Source organism: Haliaeetus leucocephalus, unplaced genomic scaffold, assembly GCF_000737465.1.
Source record: "Haliaeetus leucocephalus isolate CR32 unplaced genomic scaffold, Haliaeetus_leucocephalus-4.0 Scaffold217, whole genome shotgun sequence".
In the NCBI taxonomy this organism is placed as follows: Eukaryota; Metazoa; Chordata; class Aves; order Accipitriformes; family Accipitridae; genus Haliaeetus; species Haliaeetus leucocephalus.
In genome coordinates, this window is record NW_010972653.1 from 2914402 (window position 1) to 2932097 (window position 17696).

Below are 17696 nucleotides of genomic sequence, written 5' to 3' on the forward strand. Positions count from 1 at the left end.
CACGAACTTCTCCAACATGGGCCATTCCCACGGGCTGCAGTTCTTCACGAACTGCTCCAGCATGGGTCCTTTCCACAGTGTGCAGTCCTTCAGGCACAGACTGCTCCAGCGTGGGTCCCCCACGGGGTCACAAGTCCTGCCAGAAAACCTGCTCCGTGGGCTCCTCTCTCCACAGATCCGCAGGTCCTGCCAGGAACCTGCTCCAGCACAGGGTTCCCACGGGGTCACAGCCTCCTTCAGGAACCCACCTGCTCCGGCGTGGGGTCCTCCACGGGCTGCAGGTGGAGATCTGCTCCCCCGTGGACCTCCCTGGACTGCAGGGGGACAGCCTGCCTCACCAGGGTCTTCACCACGGGCTGCAGGGGAATCTTCGCTCCGGCGCCTGGAGCATCTCCTCCCCCTCTTTCTGCACTGACCTTGGTGTCCGCAGGCTTGTTTCTCTTACATATTCTCACTCCTCTCTCCGGTGGCTGTTTTTCCACGTCCCAACTTTTTTTTTCCTTCTTAAAAATGTTATCCCAGAGGCGTTACCACTATCACTGATTGGCTCGGCCTTGGCCGGCGGCGGGTCCGTCTTAGAGCCGGCTGGTATGGGCTCGCTCTCTCTCGAACACAGGGGAAGCTTCCAGCAGCTTTTTACAGGAGTCACCCCTGTAACCCCCCCCGCTACCAAAACCTTGCCACATAAAACCAATACAGTCTAATGTGTAAGCTTTGTAAAGCATGCAATTAACACAAACCTTTCGGGACTGGAATAGAATAGATCAACCAACATGGATGTTCTGGGTATTATTTAAATGCTTTACATGAGGAAGAGCAGGTACAGAAAGCTCCATTTGTGGAACATGTCTTACATGTGAGTTTACTGAGTGAAGATGTTTTGTAGGACAACGTGTAGATGTGTACGTACATGTATTGCAGAAGCAGTTTGGGATCGAGGATAGGCTGAGGTCTTGATTCTTTTTTGCAGTCTTTTAGGTTTGCTATGTTCGGTACCTTGTAAGTGCCAACTGCAGAATTTCAGATCTTGATGGTACTTTTTCACTTGGTCTAGAAATGAATGTTTACATCTTTTCACCATTTCCCCTACTGAATTCAACTTAATTAATGCTACCTCCGTATAACTACAAGATTATCTCTACTATTGGTTTTCTTGAATGCTTGAAGATTAATTCTAGCATGCTCAATCTCCTCATTTGTAGAGAGATCATTATTTTTAACTGAAGCATTCAACAATTATGTAAAATGTTACCGTTATAAACTTTGGAATTAAAATCAGCTGGTGTTTGTGGAAACGAGATTATAACTGAATAAGGGGCAAAACGTTCTGCTGATCATGCTACTCACTTCAGATTGAAACTCCTAAATCCCTTTTAACTTGTCTTTTGTTTGTTTTTATGACAGCTTCTGCTTAAATTAATCATAATTAAAATATTTTATTAACATAGTGTGCCTGAACTCTAATGCATTTGGCTTTAGGTCATTAGCCTAATTAAAGCGTGAGTCTAACACTTGCCATTGTGTGTTGGATATGCTCACAGGATGAAACCAACATCTCCTCTAGCCAGTCTGCTGATTTGTTGTACTGGACGACATCAAAAACCATGAAGGTGTTGTCTAACACAACTATGACTACAAAAGCCATGCTGCATGCTGTCAGTGATGGACAGTGGTGGAAGAGATCATTAACTTACCTTCGACCGTTACATGTAAGGGATTGCTGATGTGTCTCCAGATGTTTACACATTCACTGATACATTAGTATAAAAGCTAGGCTCCTTTGTTAGGTATCTGATAACTGAAGATCTCAAATCAGTAAATGAACTAGAGACATCACGGGATTGTTTGCAAGCAAATCCCAATGAAAGAAGGGGTCTAAAGCTGTTTCCTTGTCTTGTTTTCTAATCTATTTTCTCATGCTTTCTTAGCATAGTTGAAATTTGGCAGAACTTCAGAACTTTGAGGAAGAAAGCATAGTGAAGCCCACTCTTTAAATACTGTTATTTTATATGCAAAGCTGTTCCTTTTCAGTTTCTCTTTTCTACCTTCTCCATTTCAGTGGATTTGCCATAATGTTTATGATACTAGTTTTTCTGAGACTACTGTTGAGCATGATACTCTTTCCTTTTTTTGAGAATACTGGACCTCATTCAGCATTGGTTTCTGTCTGATGACTCCTATCTTGCTCCCCACTGAATTCAATTATATTTTCATTTACAGTTGTTTCCCTTCTGAGCAGCAGTTACAGACTTTTTAATGGGATTTTTTACAACTAGGTTCAACTATACTTATTTTTCGCAGGGCCAAGCATTTGGAGATGTATTAAAAAGTGGGCCTGGAGAAAATGCCACTGTGGAAAAACAAGGCTGTCATCCATTTTATGAGTCTCTAATAGCTGATTCATATGTTGCAGAAGTAAGTTTCTGTTACAGAAATCTGAAGTGTTAGTTTTTTGTTGAGATCTTATAACTAAGTAAAAATACAGATTTTTGGATTATTTGTGTGACCTGAAATTTTGTGCAATAGTAGGAAAAAGTCCAGAATTAAACAGAAGGGAAAGCAAATGCAGGAACCGAGGTAGATAATTGCATCTGATGCCAGTGAGCTAAATATAACTGCAGGGTGTAGTGCGCATGTGTCAGTTACCTTATTTCACTTCTAGTCTGAAAACAGTTACTGCACATACCAGAACAATTCTTTGGAAAGCTTTGCAGAAGTATTGCTGAGAACAGAGAAACTGACAGAAACAAAAAGTGAAGGAAAAGACCTACTTCCAACTACAGAAGGTATGGGTACATGTGTATTCTCTCCTGTATTTACTTTATATATTAAATATATGAAAATCTGTGGATGGGTTTAAATATGGAGAATTGCACACAATGATGTGAAGTATTGTCTGGGTATTTTGTATGAATTGTGATCCAGTTCAACATCTTACGTTGGTGAGTAGTCTTGACAGAAGTAGCTGGAGAGTTTTCAGGAGACATGGTATTCTTAAAAGGAGTTGCTCAGTAAAGACTAGAAATCTAAAAGCTGGCCTTAAATAAGCAGAAACTGATATCTAGGAGCTGACAAAGATATGAACGTTGTGGGGTGAAAAATTGTTGAAGGTTTCCTGAATACTGCCATTTACAGATATTTAAATGGAAATTTGCACCCAGTGTTAATGCTACTTGTATGTACGACTGTGTATTCACTTGTTGAGATTCTGTGCCTTTGTGCAGACAGCTTTCAGTGTTGCAGCGTCATTGCAATATTTTATTTACTAATTAATGTTTAACTGCAGCTTCTGGAATCGTTAGAACTTTTTGTCATTTTCTGAAATTTCTACATTTTATAGTTTATACTTAATAATTTGTTAATGGAAAGCTTCACTTTAAAAAAAAACAAACACCAACAAACCACACAAAATCACCTATGATTGTCTTTCCTTTTGGCTGTCTCCTGCTGCTTTAAGAAATGAACTGTTTAAATATTTACATGCTGTTAGTGTCTTCTGAAGGAAGATATCTGTATTGTATTTGACTCTACAGTAAGTTCTGCCATGAAAAATGAGTGTATTAAATCACTTGTAATATGAGAAGTTTCAAGTGAGACTTTCTTCATAAGCCACATAGTTTTATCTCAACTGTGTAGTGAAAACCAGCATATTTGTCCTACAAGTATACAATTCAGTAGTTTTGAGCTATGTTTTAGTTTTTTAGTCTCTATCTTCCTCCTCTTAACTGTGCATACTACTGTTTTTACCATTTTAATATTTCTGTTCTCTTCCACCACTCTTATTCTGTAGTCAGTCTGAACTTCACTTAGGAATCCTTCCAGGTGTGCTATGGAACAGAGTTCTATGTTTTCCTCTGGAAAACTGAGTTATAATTATTCTGTACTCAGCAGTCCTGCTGTATGACACCTTTGGTAGTCAATAGGCAGCATTCTTACACATAAGTGTGTCCAGTCATTTCGATGGCGTGGGGTATTTTTTGCTTCTTTTCCTGATTTTCTCCCCCATCCCACTGAGGGGGGAGGAGTGAGTGAGCGGCTGCGTGGTGTTTAGTTGCTGGCTGGGGGTAAACCACAAGAAAGCGTAATGTAGCTTTCTGTAAATGAATGGATTGGTAATTTACTACTTGTAATGCATTTAGCCCTGGATTTACAGTATTGGATCCCACTTCTTCCCCCTTCTTAATGCTTTGCTTTATCAATTCCCATGAAAGTCCTTATGATGAGTTAACACTTTCAGGATTGTGGAGCTTGAAAATGTGCATATTAATAGCATACTGCCAAGATTTAAAATAAAAAAATCATGCAGATATGAACCCCACTTATTATTCTGTGTTTTTCCCATATTTTCAGGCATACTCTGAGGTTTTGGGAGGATTCTGCCCTGTGAAACTTGGATGTTTAATATGAGTTATTAGCTACTGTACTAGTAACTAACAAACACAGCAGATTTCACTTGATTTTGCTGACAAGTTTGAATCCCATTTGTTTCCTCCTAGCTGTCTTCTAGGACAGCTACAGCAGCAGGTTTCAGCTCCTTTAGAAGAATCGACGAACCTGAAAGGAGATGCACTTTAGCGAAGAAACCCTAGTTGTACTTAGCACATTGTCTGAGGAGAAGTTGAAGTATGCATCAAACTCTGTTCTTGTTACTATAGCAGTGTCATGCTCCAGGAGTGAGGGAATGAACACTTCTCCCAGAGGCAGCGTGCATGATAAAACTCAAGATAATAAGTTTGCTGCTTCTTTTGTGGATTTGTTAGGTTCACAAGCCTTGGACTTTGACTTTTTTTGTCCTTTCTGTCTGGATGTATGTGGTAGACTGAGCATTTTCGAGTGGAGCGGTAACACGCATCACTTCGGGTCCAGTAAAACACTTTTTCCTCAGTTGTGCCATTATAGTGCATCCAGACTTAGCATGACTAAGGCAGTGTTGTGCATCTCTTTTTAATTGTAGTCGTCTTTCTCTGTAGCCCTTAGGGATTTGATGGGGAGGTTGCAGATGAGATCTGAATGGGAAGTTACTACAATTGATGGCTGCATTTCATTGTAACCAGATTAGATACTAAACTCAAAAGTAAAACCAAAGTCAGTCACACCTGTTAATGCTCAGGAGTTGTAGAACAAAGACTAGCTTAATGTTTTCCATTATTTTGTAATTGCTTGCAGATACGGCTGGTTAACTGCAATTTATACTTCTAAGTTTAGTGAGATTTTATCACATGCTAAATGAACAACTGAAGACTTGAAGCAGGTTTTGCATTTTTTTCAGAGAAAAAAACATAGAAAAGAGATGAAACTTCTTAGGTATTGATAAATTCCGGTTTTCACAAATAAACCATTTTCTTTCCTGCTTTGCTTTCCAAACAGGCTTGTGGTATAAAGTAAAGACCTGCACAGGAAATAAAAATTATTATTCATAAAATCAAATTTTTTGTTTGTTTTTTTTCCTAAGGAATTATTGCTTGTGGGACAGCAGCATTGGCTCTTCGCTTGTCACTGCCTGTCTTCCCTGGTTTGCCAACCCTGTAACATTTAATTCCTTTGGCAAATTTCAAATTTGGCAGTGGTCTGAAATGATAATAAGTTCCTGTAAATTTTGTGAAGATGTATGAGAAGACAGAAAAACATCCTGCTAGTGTCTGTAGCTTGCAATTAGAACTCAGCCCTGTTAGATGTCAGAGAATTCCCATAGGGCTTCTCTGGGAGACAGAAAACTGTATGGAAATTAGTCTTTGTGTATACATGTGTTTGTGTATATGTAAAGTAGGTGCATAGGTGCTGTTGGACAGGCTTGTATTTGCAGTAACTATATTGCCGTGTAGATAGCCTCTGTGGTGACTTGTCACATAGAAATTTTATTTTTGTATCTGGCTGAGGGCCAGCATGTAAATCCACTTCAGGCTGATAGCAAATTAATGATAATCTGAAAATTGTAATTGGTCATTTAAGCCTTTTAGAAATCATTCTTTGGAACAGAGAATTCACTGGGGTCCTGTGTGTGTAAAGTAATAAGGTTTCTTGCCAGCATGCCCTCAAGAGTAGTTTGTGTAATGTGGGAATATAGGTACTTGAGACTTCCTTAAAATAAAGAGCTAAGGTGCTGGAAGATGGCTTCTGCTGATTGGAATAATAATAACAATAACAATAACAACTATTAAAAAAGGAAACTATAATGTTATTGTCCTGGTATACTTACAGTTCCTTATGCAATATCTGGTCCAGGTTTCATAAGATTTTTGAAGTTGTCCCTGGAACCAATAACTTATTTTCTCTACCCCCAAACCTGAATATTAAGTGTATCACGAGAATAATTATTCTGTAATTGTGTGTTGGAACTTTCATAGCAACCGCAGTGATGCTTGACTTCAGTACAGAAGGAGATAACTGCATGATGGAGAGATCCTGTTACTAATTAACAAATCCTGGGTGCTCGCATTGTGTCTGTGTATTGGTTCTCCTATTTGCGTAATGTAAAATATAGTGGGTTTTTTAAACAAAAAAACGGGTTTGGTATCTATAATGTAGAAAAAGCAGGTAATCTTTGTGTCAGTTTTACTAGAAGTATATCTTTTTATAATCAGAATAATTATTCTTCCGTGCATTAATTTTGATTGTCGTCGTTGTGCTGATATTTCTGTTTGCTATATGTGGCAGGACCTGGTTTTGTTGTTTCACTGATCTTATTCAAAAATCATATAACACTTGCAGCTCTTTTTTTTTTTTTTTTTTTTTTTTTTAAGTTTTTAATTAAGACAGAAGTTTTTAATATGTGTTATGTTCAGTGAGAAGTGAATTAGAGCTCAGGCTTGAAGAGAAGAGATTTTGTACAGTTCCTCTGGTTGGTATCTTTGAACACTTACAACATTACATTACTGCCTTGATTTTAGAAGCAAAAGATTTACTTCTTGTAAATCAGTACAGGTGATATTTTAGTGGGTCTGTTTATCATCTGTTACTGCATAGTCTCATTCTTGTTAGGTTAATGCATCAAACGCTTTGCCTGGAAGTCAAGGTAAAGCTGTGCTGCAGTTTAATTACATATTATCTGTTTCTGGATTGCACTGATAAGTGTTTAATTAAGTGTGTATAGAGTGCTTCAAGCTAGTGTCTAATAAAATACGGTTACACTGAAAACATTTCATTTGCTAACTGTCAAGGCTAGGTGGGTCAGTAATCAAAGCTTTATTTCTGCTCCCTGTATGTTGCAGTTCTGCTACAACTGGCAAGTGATGCATTACCAAATGATATGGCCTTGTCTCTTGCCTACCTACTTGCACTGCCACAGGTATGTTGATAGTGATTTTGTTTGTATGTTTTTGCCAGGAAAGGCTATTTATAGCATTTCAAAATTCCATAAGAAAATGTAATTTCCTTAGGATTTTAAAAGCTATGTCTTTGAATTCATTTAAATACACATTTTTATAGATTGGTCTGGTGCATTTAAAGGAAACTCTGAACAATGCCAGTGGACTGGCTTATGAGCATGGCACTGGCAAAAAGACGTATTTTCTTACTGAAAATAGCAGTTGGGCCACCTGACTGAAAGTTCTAATGCAGGTCAGAAATATGTAAGCAGCAAAACTGTAGTTGGAAAATCATTTTGGTTAGGTGTTTGTGCAAGGTGGGGGTGGAACATCATAATGTAGAATTACCTTTGTGTATGTGTGTGATTTACTTCTGTGCCAGAAAAACAGTCAGAGCTATTTCTAAATCACAGCAAGTAGCTTTTTAGAAAGTTTGTGCACTTAATGTTGTATGCTTGCTAATTCTTTCATCTAAATTAATGCTCTCGTTCTCCTAGGTGGTAGATGCCAATAAATGCTTTGAAAAGCAATTACGTTCTGCGTTATCTCTCCAGCTGGCAAGTTATTACTATAGCCTGCAGATCTATGCTCGTTTGGCACCATGTTTCAAGGACAAATGCCACCCACTCTACAGGGTTAGTACTCTCTTTTTTTTAAAACCATATTCATTAATGTACAGCATTAAAGCTATTCTAAAAAGCCAGTACATGAGTTAAGCCTGTTAAGGAGCTGATCTGACTTATACTGTGAGCAGCCTGTTAAGTTATGCATAATTATTCTTCTACAGTGCTGTAAACAGACAAATACTTCACAATTTGTGGAAGAGTTTTTGAAGCACAATATCAAGTGTCTCATATAGGTAATAGCACTATCAGTTTTCAAAGTAGCTTATAAACACTGAGCAACAATGAGTATAGCCTATGCTGTTATCTTGCAATAATGATACAATATAGTATTTCCTAGGAAGTGTCAAGTGTCCATTTCGACAAGAACGGTGCTCTTCAAAAAGTTTCTGTAGCCTTCCTTGAGGTGTGTTGTTTTGTATTTCAGTTTACATATGGTGTTTTGAAAATTTATCCTCACTCATTGATGAATTTGTCAGTTTCCTTTGGTAAGTGTCCCTTTGAAATGCCAGAGCTTTGCTTCTTATTCATCACCTGTGATTAAAGCAGTTACATGGTAAACTCAGAACTAAATCAAAAAGGTGACTAGAAAAGTTTAGTAAGGCCCCAATTGCTATTCCTACTAAGATACCTGAGTAAAAACTCTTCTTTGCCACTCCAAGAGAGCCGTTCTGAATTTACACCAGTTTTTGCTTCCTGTACAGAAGCTCTCTGAACTCTTTGGTTTTCAGCCTAGCTCTGCCTTACAGATAAAAGAACACTTCTGGTCACAAGTTTTCTGAAAAGAGAGACCACTAGTCACCATGTGGCATGAAAGGAGGTTTTTGTCCATGTTCAGAATGACTTCTGATTTACAGAGGAAAGCCTGTTTTGGTATTCACCCAGTTCTGCAGTTAGGCAGTCTTTCATGTTCCTGCTGAGATTTGCATTCTACTATCTTCTGTTTAGAGGCTAAAGGAAAACTTAGCCCACAACTGAAATTTGTGGGGCTTGCAAAATATGTTGGTCATGAGGAATTCCTTCACGTTTGTTGAACAGATTTCTTTGAGCCTAGGTCCACCTGCTGCAAGACACCTTTGATGAAAAAAAAGGTTTTTTTTTTTACTTTAGCTTTTTTAAACAGTCTTATTTTATAGAAAGAGCTATGAAGCCTTTTGAAAGAGTAAGTCATAAGAATGAGGACAGAGATGTTAAAGATTGAACTGTTTCTACTCCAATTGCCATTTAATAAGCGAAGTCTTACCAACAGCACCATGTAGTTTATCTCTTACTGATACGATCTTTGGCTAAATATTTTGTTCCATCTTGGTAAAATACTGTACGTGACTGTGATAAGTGGTGGATTCTAAGTTGTTCGCTAAAAATACGTGCTATGTTTAAGTAATACTCTTAAACAGTAGCTTTTGAAAACAACCGTATGAGACAATCCTGAGTGAAGAGCACACCAAGAAAAAGAACAGGTAAAAAAAAGAGGCCTGAATGCCCAGAAAGAAAACAACACAGGAGAATACATTCACTGTTACTAATTCCAAGGGTATCCAGTGAGGGAATGTCACTGCAATAGAAAAGGAGAAATAGAAACAGATGCTTTTGAGCAAAATAAGTACTCTGCCCCACCCCCCATCCCCCAAAAAAACCCCAAACACCAAAACCCCCAAAAAACCAACCAGACTTAAATGCTCAGCTTCCACTGCAAAACAGCCATTTGTTTAAATGTCTGTCTTAGATGCTGGTAATAAAGAATGGCTCTACTTGCAAGTTGCTTTCCTCAGTGCCACACCAGCTGCTATTCCTGGGAATACATCTAGCCATGGTTTTTGTGTTTCCTAAGAGCTCTATGGAAGGGAGAAAAAAACTGATCTTAAACTGTTATGGTACAAACTTCTGTGAAGATGATAAACTCACTTGTAGATGTCATTCTGTAGTAGATTGTCTTTCAGGTCATGCCACTGGTGTCTTTCATCACCTTTATCTTCTGACCGTTTCTTAAAAGAGAAATACATTCCTGGGTCCTGTAACTGTATAATTCAAAGCTATGCATTATTCTTAGAAGAAAACTGAGTGCGTTTTTGTGGGTGAAGGTGTATAACAAATCCTTTTCTTCCCCATTCTAAACCTTACATATTCAGTCAAGGTCTAAGTCTGGCACTTCAGCCACATGCTTAGAAGGTGGATCCTCAAAATCATAAAACATATATTTCTGTTCAACAGCATCTGAGCCACAGTAGGTGTGGTTTCTCTAGTCCATTGAATCAAGTATCCTGTCTGAAAACTCTAGCTGAATTTATAACAAGCTGTATAGAAGCATGGAGGACTCTATACTTCCTATGTTTACTTCAAAATAACCTTGTATAAATCTTTCAAAACAGTACATGAGTACTTCTGGCAAAATGGGAGAAATGTTCTCAGAATGTAAATGACAGATCTGTTATAAGGATAATGAGGAGTAGGGAGGAAGAGTTCCTCTTCCACTGGCTAAGACAGACTTTTAGGAGTTGCTAGTTAGTCAAGAAGGACATTTTGAAGGAATGATTGGGTCTCTTGCATAAAGGCTTGATTTTTTTTTTTTTTACTGTGATGTGAAATACTGACAGCTAATAGCTGCACATCAAAACAGAATCAAATTGCCAGAAGTTCTCATTCACTTTTTTTGTTTTGTTGATGTCCAAAAGGAAATCAGCTTGATAATTTCTATTTCTGATGAAGTTATTACTTTGCTTTAAGGAGAAACAAAGGGATTTGGGTGTAAAGTACTGCTTTATTTTTATACCCAAGACAATTTTGAATTTTAGTTGTTACAATAATATAAACATAATAGTTATAGTTTAGGGTATCTGAGCTATATTATGTTCTTATCCGGAGGAAGACGTTAGAGGAGCTCTACAACCAAATAAAACCACAGATGGAGGTCTAGAAGAATAATGCTAGACAGAAGAGCACAAAATTTCCAGAAATGGACTGGCTGTGGAAGGTACTGGTGTGAGGAGACTCATTACCCTTTGAGAAGCTATATTTCTTTTTGGTTTTGGTCTGTGCTGGGCCTAGCAGGGATGGGGTTAATTTTCTTCGTAGCAGCCCCTGTGGTGCTGTGCTTTGCGTTTGTGACTAGAAGTGTTGATAACACTGTTTTGGTTGCTGCTGAACCTTGCTTGCACAGCATCAAGGCTGTCTCCCCACTGCCACTCTGATTCACTGCCCACTACTTCCCGGTCTTGATGAATGAGAAGAAAAGCCGTACAGCTGAGCAAGAAATTTGCTGGATAATTTTTGCTGTTAACAGCTTATCTCCTCATTTGTCCTATCCTGGTGATCTGATAAGTGACCAGAATAAATACATCTGGGGGTTTGTTTACTTTAGCAAGGAGTGAAAAAGTTTAATTACCCTAAGGTTAATTAATATGCTATATTCCTGTCCTCATGGTAATAATCTAATGTTGAGGTGTTTCTGTGGTTTTGGAGAGGAGTATTTTACTGACCTTAGCCGAAGGGTGAGCTTTTTCTTGGGGCATCAAGCAACAGTTCTAACAAATACTGCTAAATTGCAGAGGGGAATGGGAATTTTGCAATTAATAGCAGATGAGGAAAGTTGCTGCTAACAGAAAATTCTTAGGTTTTTATTTTATTCCCTTACCTGTTATTTTCATTCAAGAAAATGAATTTGATTCCTGTCCTTGTGTGCATTGCAACTGGCAATATGTTGAAACAGTAACCTCAGAGATTCTCCTTAGTGATGCTTTTGATGCAGCCTAGAGTTGGTGAGGACACCGGGAGTTCAGTTCCACACAGTTAAGTAGCCTGATATAACTGGCGTTTGAGTCACTATGTGAAAGGGTATAGTGAACTTGTGCTCTGTGCACTTAACCTGCTTCCTTTTTCTGTTGCTTGCTGCTTAGGGAAGCCTTTATCAGTCTCTTTGTAAAAGGCAGAATTAGGTCTGCTTTCACCTCAAATTGACTGTCTACAAAGTAGGGGTTTTGTTCTTGTTTTGTTTTTCTTTTCTTTTTCTGTTTGTATCACAACTGTTCAGTATTTTAGTTCCTATGCTGTTTCTCTTTGTGATTGTTCTCTTTGTCATTTCTCTTCTTGTCATTGTTAGACCATTGTTTTTGTCTATTTACATCTTCCTTTGCAGGACTGTATTTAGGCTCTCTATACTGCCCTCACTGCAATGGCATCTGTAGGCTTTAAGTGCATTAAGTGACTGTGACAAATATGTCACGTGTGTCTTATTCTCTCTCATCTCCTTTTCCATAGGGGAAGACCAGCATGTGGAACAGTTTTTAAATTGTTACATGCTGATATGTGTTTATCTTTTCTTGCATTAATGAAAGCAAGGTCAAAAGAAGAGTGCTTTGAACTTGGGACTGAATATGAAGAAATTCGTGTTGATCCTACAGGATTTCATTCTGCAGGTTTGACCTGGCTCACAAGGCAGTTCTGTTGCTTATTTGTATAAGGTTGACCTTAATTATAAATACAGTTATATTAAGCCAGAGAAGCAGAACTCCTAGCCATGGTCCTTATGCTACAGCTTTAGGTAATATTCTGAATGTAGGATGTTGAAAATAAAGACTTAATTTGAAATGGAAATAAATATTGTGTAAGAAGGCTGTATACAGGAAGAGGGAGAGAGGCAGATTCTGTAGGCTACCAGATGTATTACCCATGTTGTATGAGGTCTAATGGCTTTAACCTTATTACATGGCACTGTAGTACAGCTAGAAATTATGTCTATACACATGAGGTAATCTCTCCCTGGAAATCAAATGCTCATTAAATGGTAGCATGTTGGTTTGTGTTTAATATCCTGTCACATTTCCTACATTATGAACTTAACTCACTAGAAATAATATATACATTTTAATCTCAAATTGGATTTGTGTCCATGAATTTTACTGGAGTCTATTAACACTGACATGCAAAACTGACAAACTGTCTCAGACAGTCTTCTTCTATTCTGTCTTCTTCTGTAGTCTTTTTCTATTCAACTTTTTGTCCATAAATGCAGTAGCTAGCACTGTCTGTTGTAGACGGTAAAATGGTAGTGCTCTTTAAGCCCATCATAAGCCAACAATAAAACATGATCTTCTTTGCTTCTGCTACTATTTTAAGTCCTGATTCTAGCCCTTGTCTCCTCTTTGGTCCCTCTTTCTGTTTGGTTAGTCATGCTGAAAACCAGCAAATTTCCTTTGGCAGTGTAATTTCTTCCCTTTGCTTCAATGTTTGAATTTTCTGTTGTATGTTCTGCATCAAGTTAAGGTTTCTTTGCTGGTCTTTAGGTTGCTCCATTTCCTTTTCATGCTGCTGTTTATGCCTAGCACTTCTTATCTTTTTATGTACTGGGCTGCTTGCTTGTACATGTACAGATACTATTACTCATTAATACTTGGGGGAGGGGGGGAATCTATCTCATTAGGTTTCTAAGTCCAGTGCATATCTGATGGTTCCAAAAGCAAAACTGGGAGAGATGAGAGTATAACTCCTTGAATCTTTGCTGTACTATTCTCTCTCCCATTGACCTTCCTGCATGTGTGTCGAGTCTGTGATGGAGAAGAGAACCAGAGAGAGAGGGGGGCAGTGGGGGAAGGCACCATGAATGAGACATTAACTGGCAGACTAAGAACTGATCTTGGGAGAAGTTTTCTTTTTTTTTCCTTCTTTTTTAAAATACTGAAGTAGGCCAAACACTGTAGTCTTCATATGTAGCATGACATATGAATAATTCAAAGAGCTTAATATCATCAGAAGACTTAAATATTTATTGCTCATCCCTTCTCCAGGTCATTGATAAGAGATTCTGAATAAAAGTGGTCCCAAAACCTGCCCCAAGTCCCTAGAGGACTTGCTGCTGGCTCTCCCCTATCCGAAGAGTGATCGCTAAGTTTTCACCTCTCCTTTCACCAGGTTTCAGTTCATAGAAGGACCTTTCTTCCAATCCCTTGGCAACTTAAGTTTTCTGACTGGACTTCGGTGGGGAAACTTGTCAAAGAATTTTGGAGGATCTGTATATATTTTGCCACAGGATTCCCTTTGTCCCTGTACTCCTTGACACCCTCATAGCCCTCCAGCAAGCTAACAAAGTGGATTTCCCTTTACAGAGGCCATGCTGACTCTTTCCCACCGAGCTCTGTTAATGCAAATGCTTAGTGGTCTTACTCTTTGTTATAGTCTGTTATCTTACCAGGGATGGAAATATGACTCACTGGTCTGTGATCCCTATGAGGGTCCCCTCGAGATCCATTTTTTTAGATGGGACTTGCACTCTGGCACAGTGGATTTTTTTATAATGTTTGTTGATGCACCTTAGCCTGCCATTTAATATAATTTCACGTTTGTGTTCCTTGAGGACTGAGGGATGAATACCATCTGGTCATGGTGCTGTGCAAGCACATAACTTACCTAATTGGCCTCACTCTTCCTAGATGTTTTCTTCCAACTCATCTAGCTCTTCTGAGTTCTCTCTCTCACATCTCCAGCAGTGAGGGCTGACACAAAGATCCCATTGACTTCCTCTGCTATGGACTTATCCATGAGTGCCCCTTTCACACCTTTTCACCAAGTGATCCTACCACTTTTCTAGCTGGCTTCCTGATTTTGAGCGACTTTTCAGAACTTCTTCCTATCAACTTGACTGTTCTTTATCAGGCACTTTCCAGGTACTTTTTTATCCCTTTTAATTCCCTCTTTGGCCTATCATTTTGTGCGTTTTCCTTGTTGATGTGCTTATTCCTCAGTTATGTCTTAACAAATAAAACCACGTTTTTTAAATTAATATCTAAGCTAACAAAAATTGAGAGCTCACTAAACATTGTGTTCAAAGGCTAAAAGCTCAAGTAAGCTTTCCTGAACTAGCAGTCGTTGTGGACGTTTTTGAACATCTTCCAGTATGATCCCTGAAAGAGTAATCCAGCAATTAGTGACATTGCAGTCAGATTGTGACAACTATGTTCCTTTGGTTGAGGTGTGTTTTGATAAAGATAAGCCAGTGTTTCACAGATCCTCATATTTCTTTGTTAAACACGCAACACTGCAAAGCATCACCATTCTTAGTTGGGACCAGATGATATCTAGGTGACTCAGAAAAGAGCTACTGTTAAATATTTGTTTGTTTGTTTTGTTTTCCCCCCCCTGGTTTTATTGCTTCAAGATAAATTGTGCTTAAGAAAAAATGGTGGTTACAGTATTGCTTATTTTTGTTTCTCAAGGGTTATATAAGCTATACTGTTAAATCCTACTTCTGAAAGCAGAGCAAGTGTTGTTCTTGAGCCAGCTGTGCAGAAATACTCTTTTAGAAAAAAGGATCTTCAAACCAGCCTTTCATTTCAGCAGAGGTTTGAGGTCTAGTTTGCCTGTGTTCCTCTGGAGACATATTTGTGGCTTTTCATGCAAGGGACGTAGTTGGGATAAGTACTAATGCTTTCCTTCTTGCAAAGGGTTTTGTTCCTCTCTGGGAAAGAGTATAAAGGTGACCAACAGCTTTTTGAAGCAGTCTTTCCCTAGTCAATTGGTTTTATCTTCTCTTTTACCTTCCTTTTTTGTGCTTCTGTAAACTATTTTATCCAGTCACTGAGTATCATCAATTTTGCAAGCGGCCTGATTGAAATTTTCTATTCATCTTAGAACACAAAATATTTTAGCAAAATTTTATTCATCTGGGTTAGCAATATAGGTAACTTTTTTCAGACAACGGTGAATTCCAATCAAGTGAGAGAGTTGGCTCCTCCATCTCTTTGTTTTTTTGTGGTTTGACTGTTTGGTGGAGGGGGGGTTTGTTTGGTTGTTTTGGGTTTGGGTGTTTTGTTTTTTTTTTTCATCCTGGAGACTTGAGGAAAAATGCTAGATTGGCGTCTATAAATTTAGCCTAAGAAGCTATTCATGAAAATGTACAGCACAGTAAGAGAAGGTAGTCACCGAGAAAGTCATGCTTCTAATCAGAAGTGCTAGCAGTGCTCCTGGATTAGCGTGAAAAAATATTTGACTTCTGGTATTTTAATAAATGCCAGGGAAGAGGAAATTATGTGTTTTGTAGCTCATGGAATATTTAGGTTTCAAGCTTTAAATTAGTAAGATATAGAAATATTTGCATGTATCCAGCCAAGTAACTGTACAAATTAAAAGGATACAGTATTGTACTTAAACTAGAACTGTTATCGTATTGGAATGAAGTTTTACAGTAGGAGTGTATGCTTGTCCCAAGGTCTGTATATGACTACAGCTGCTGCCATATAGATCAATATTAAAGACATATTCTAAAAGAACATACAGTAACATAATTTAGTCAAAAAGAAAGCACAATGATTTTTTTAGAGAAAAGGGAGATAGAAGGTTAGGATAATCACCTAAACTGTGACATTATTTACTGAGAGTAATGTGGACTGCAAATGGGAAATGAATTATGTACTATAAATTTAGTAGGCGTTTCACTCAAACTATGTAGTAATTTTTCTATTTTCAGAGGTGTTCTTTCAGTTGACATTTTAACCTTTTATATATGGTGTGTTAGTTCCACTAAAACAGCTGTCAGGTGAAATGATGAGATGAGGTTTTTCTACCTAAACCTGACTTGTCAATATCTTTCTCAATCAGAGAGAGTCTGTAAGAGAACACAAGATAGAAAAGAAACTAAGAAAACATTTTCTCTTGGGACAAATTATTCCTCACTCTTGCTGGAATAGCTGATTGAAAACAAAGCAAAAAAGCATTTAAAACAGAGCACTAGGACAATTTGTTCAACTCTTTAGACACAAGTCATTTAACATAACTGTAGAAACAACTGCCTGGACAACTTTTCAAATTATTTTTATGTTTTATTACTTAACAGCAGTCTCTTGTGGTTTTGGGGGGTTTTTTGTTTGTTTGTTTTTGGTTTGGGGTTTGTTTGGGGTTTTTTTTTGTCCTGCAGCAGTACTGTCTTCTATATTGGAAACCATGTTGATTTAACTTATTGTTTGAGCGTAAAGTCACTTCGTTGTCATTGTTTCTTCTGCTGCTGGCTATTAAAAGATCATATGTTACTTTTGTAACCAAGTTTCATCTGTTAGGAATTTACCTTAAAATATCTTCAGTAATAATTCAAGAGAATTTCTAGACTAACATGCTGATATTAACCTTCAGTAGTCTATAAATACTATAGGTATCCTGGCTAACTATATGATTTTAATTTTGTGATGTGTGGCTGTTTGACCTTAAAACAAAATGTATAGGTGAAATCAAAATTGTTAACTGCATTTTCTTCCTGGTTCTGAGTATTCTGATAATTCTAGCCAGTGATTGTGGTACCTCTGCAAATAGTGTTAAAATCCTGCAGAACATGGTTTTGTATAATAGGTGTTGTACACTGCTTAGCCCAATTCTAATACCATCTTTAGTGTAATTTCTGAAGCAGAAATAAAAACAGCAGGTAATATTATCTTAAGGTTGTGTGCTAGCAACACCTGATTCATAATTCAAATCTAACAGCTTAACTCTCAATCCTTTCTTACTCAATCTCTTCTGGGGGCTTTGTTGGCAGAAAATATTCCTGGGATTCTACTTATGTCATGTCTTTAATCATACCAGCATCTTGGGCAACCTTTTGTCCTTACAAGATTCAGTTTCCAATCTAATGATCTTGAGGTGGCAGTGGTGTATGCTGCCTTCCTATTCCAGGTGTTTCAGTTTTCAACCATTATGTTTCAGCTTTGCTTATTCAAAACATACAACATTCCTTCAGTTAAAAAAAACCAACAAACCCAACAAAAAAACCCCAACATAAAGAGATGGTTTGTTC

The 17696-nt window shown here is 38.0% G+C and overlaps 1 protein-coding gene across 1 annotated transcript in view; it reads left to right on the forward strand.

Moving 5' to 3' along the window:
* NBAS (neuroblastoma amplified sequence) overlaps window positions 1–17696 on the forward strand; it is a 190367-nt gene that overhangs the window by 87597 nt on the left and 85074 nt on the right. The window contains exons 36-40 of the mRNA XM_010566655.1: window positions 1542–1709; window positions 2302–2415; window positions 2663–2786; window positions 7209–7285; window positions 7802–7939. Of these exons, the coding sequence (XP_010564957.1) occupies window positions 1542–1709; window positions 2302–2415; window positions 2663–2786; window positions 7209–7285; window positions 7802–7939 (621 nt within the window). The remainder of the gene's footprint in view (window positions 1–1541; window positions 1710–2301; window positions 2416–2662; window positions 2787–7208; window positions 7286–7801; window positions 7940–17696) is intronic.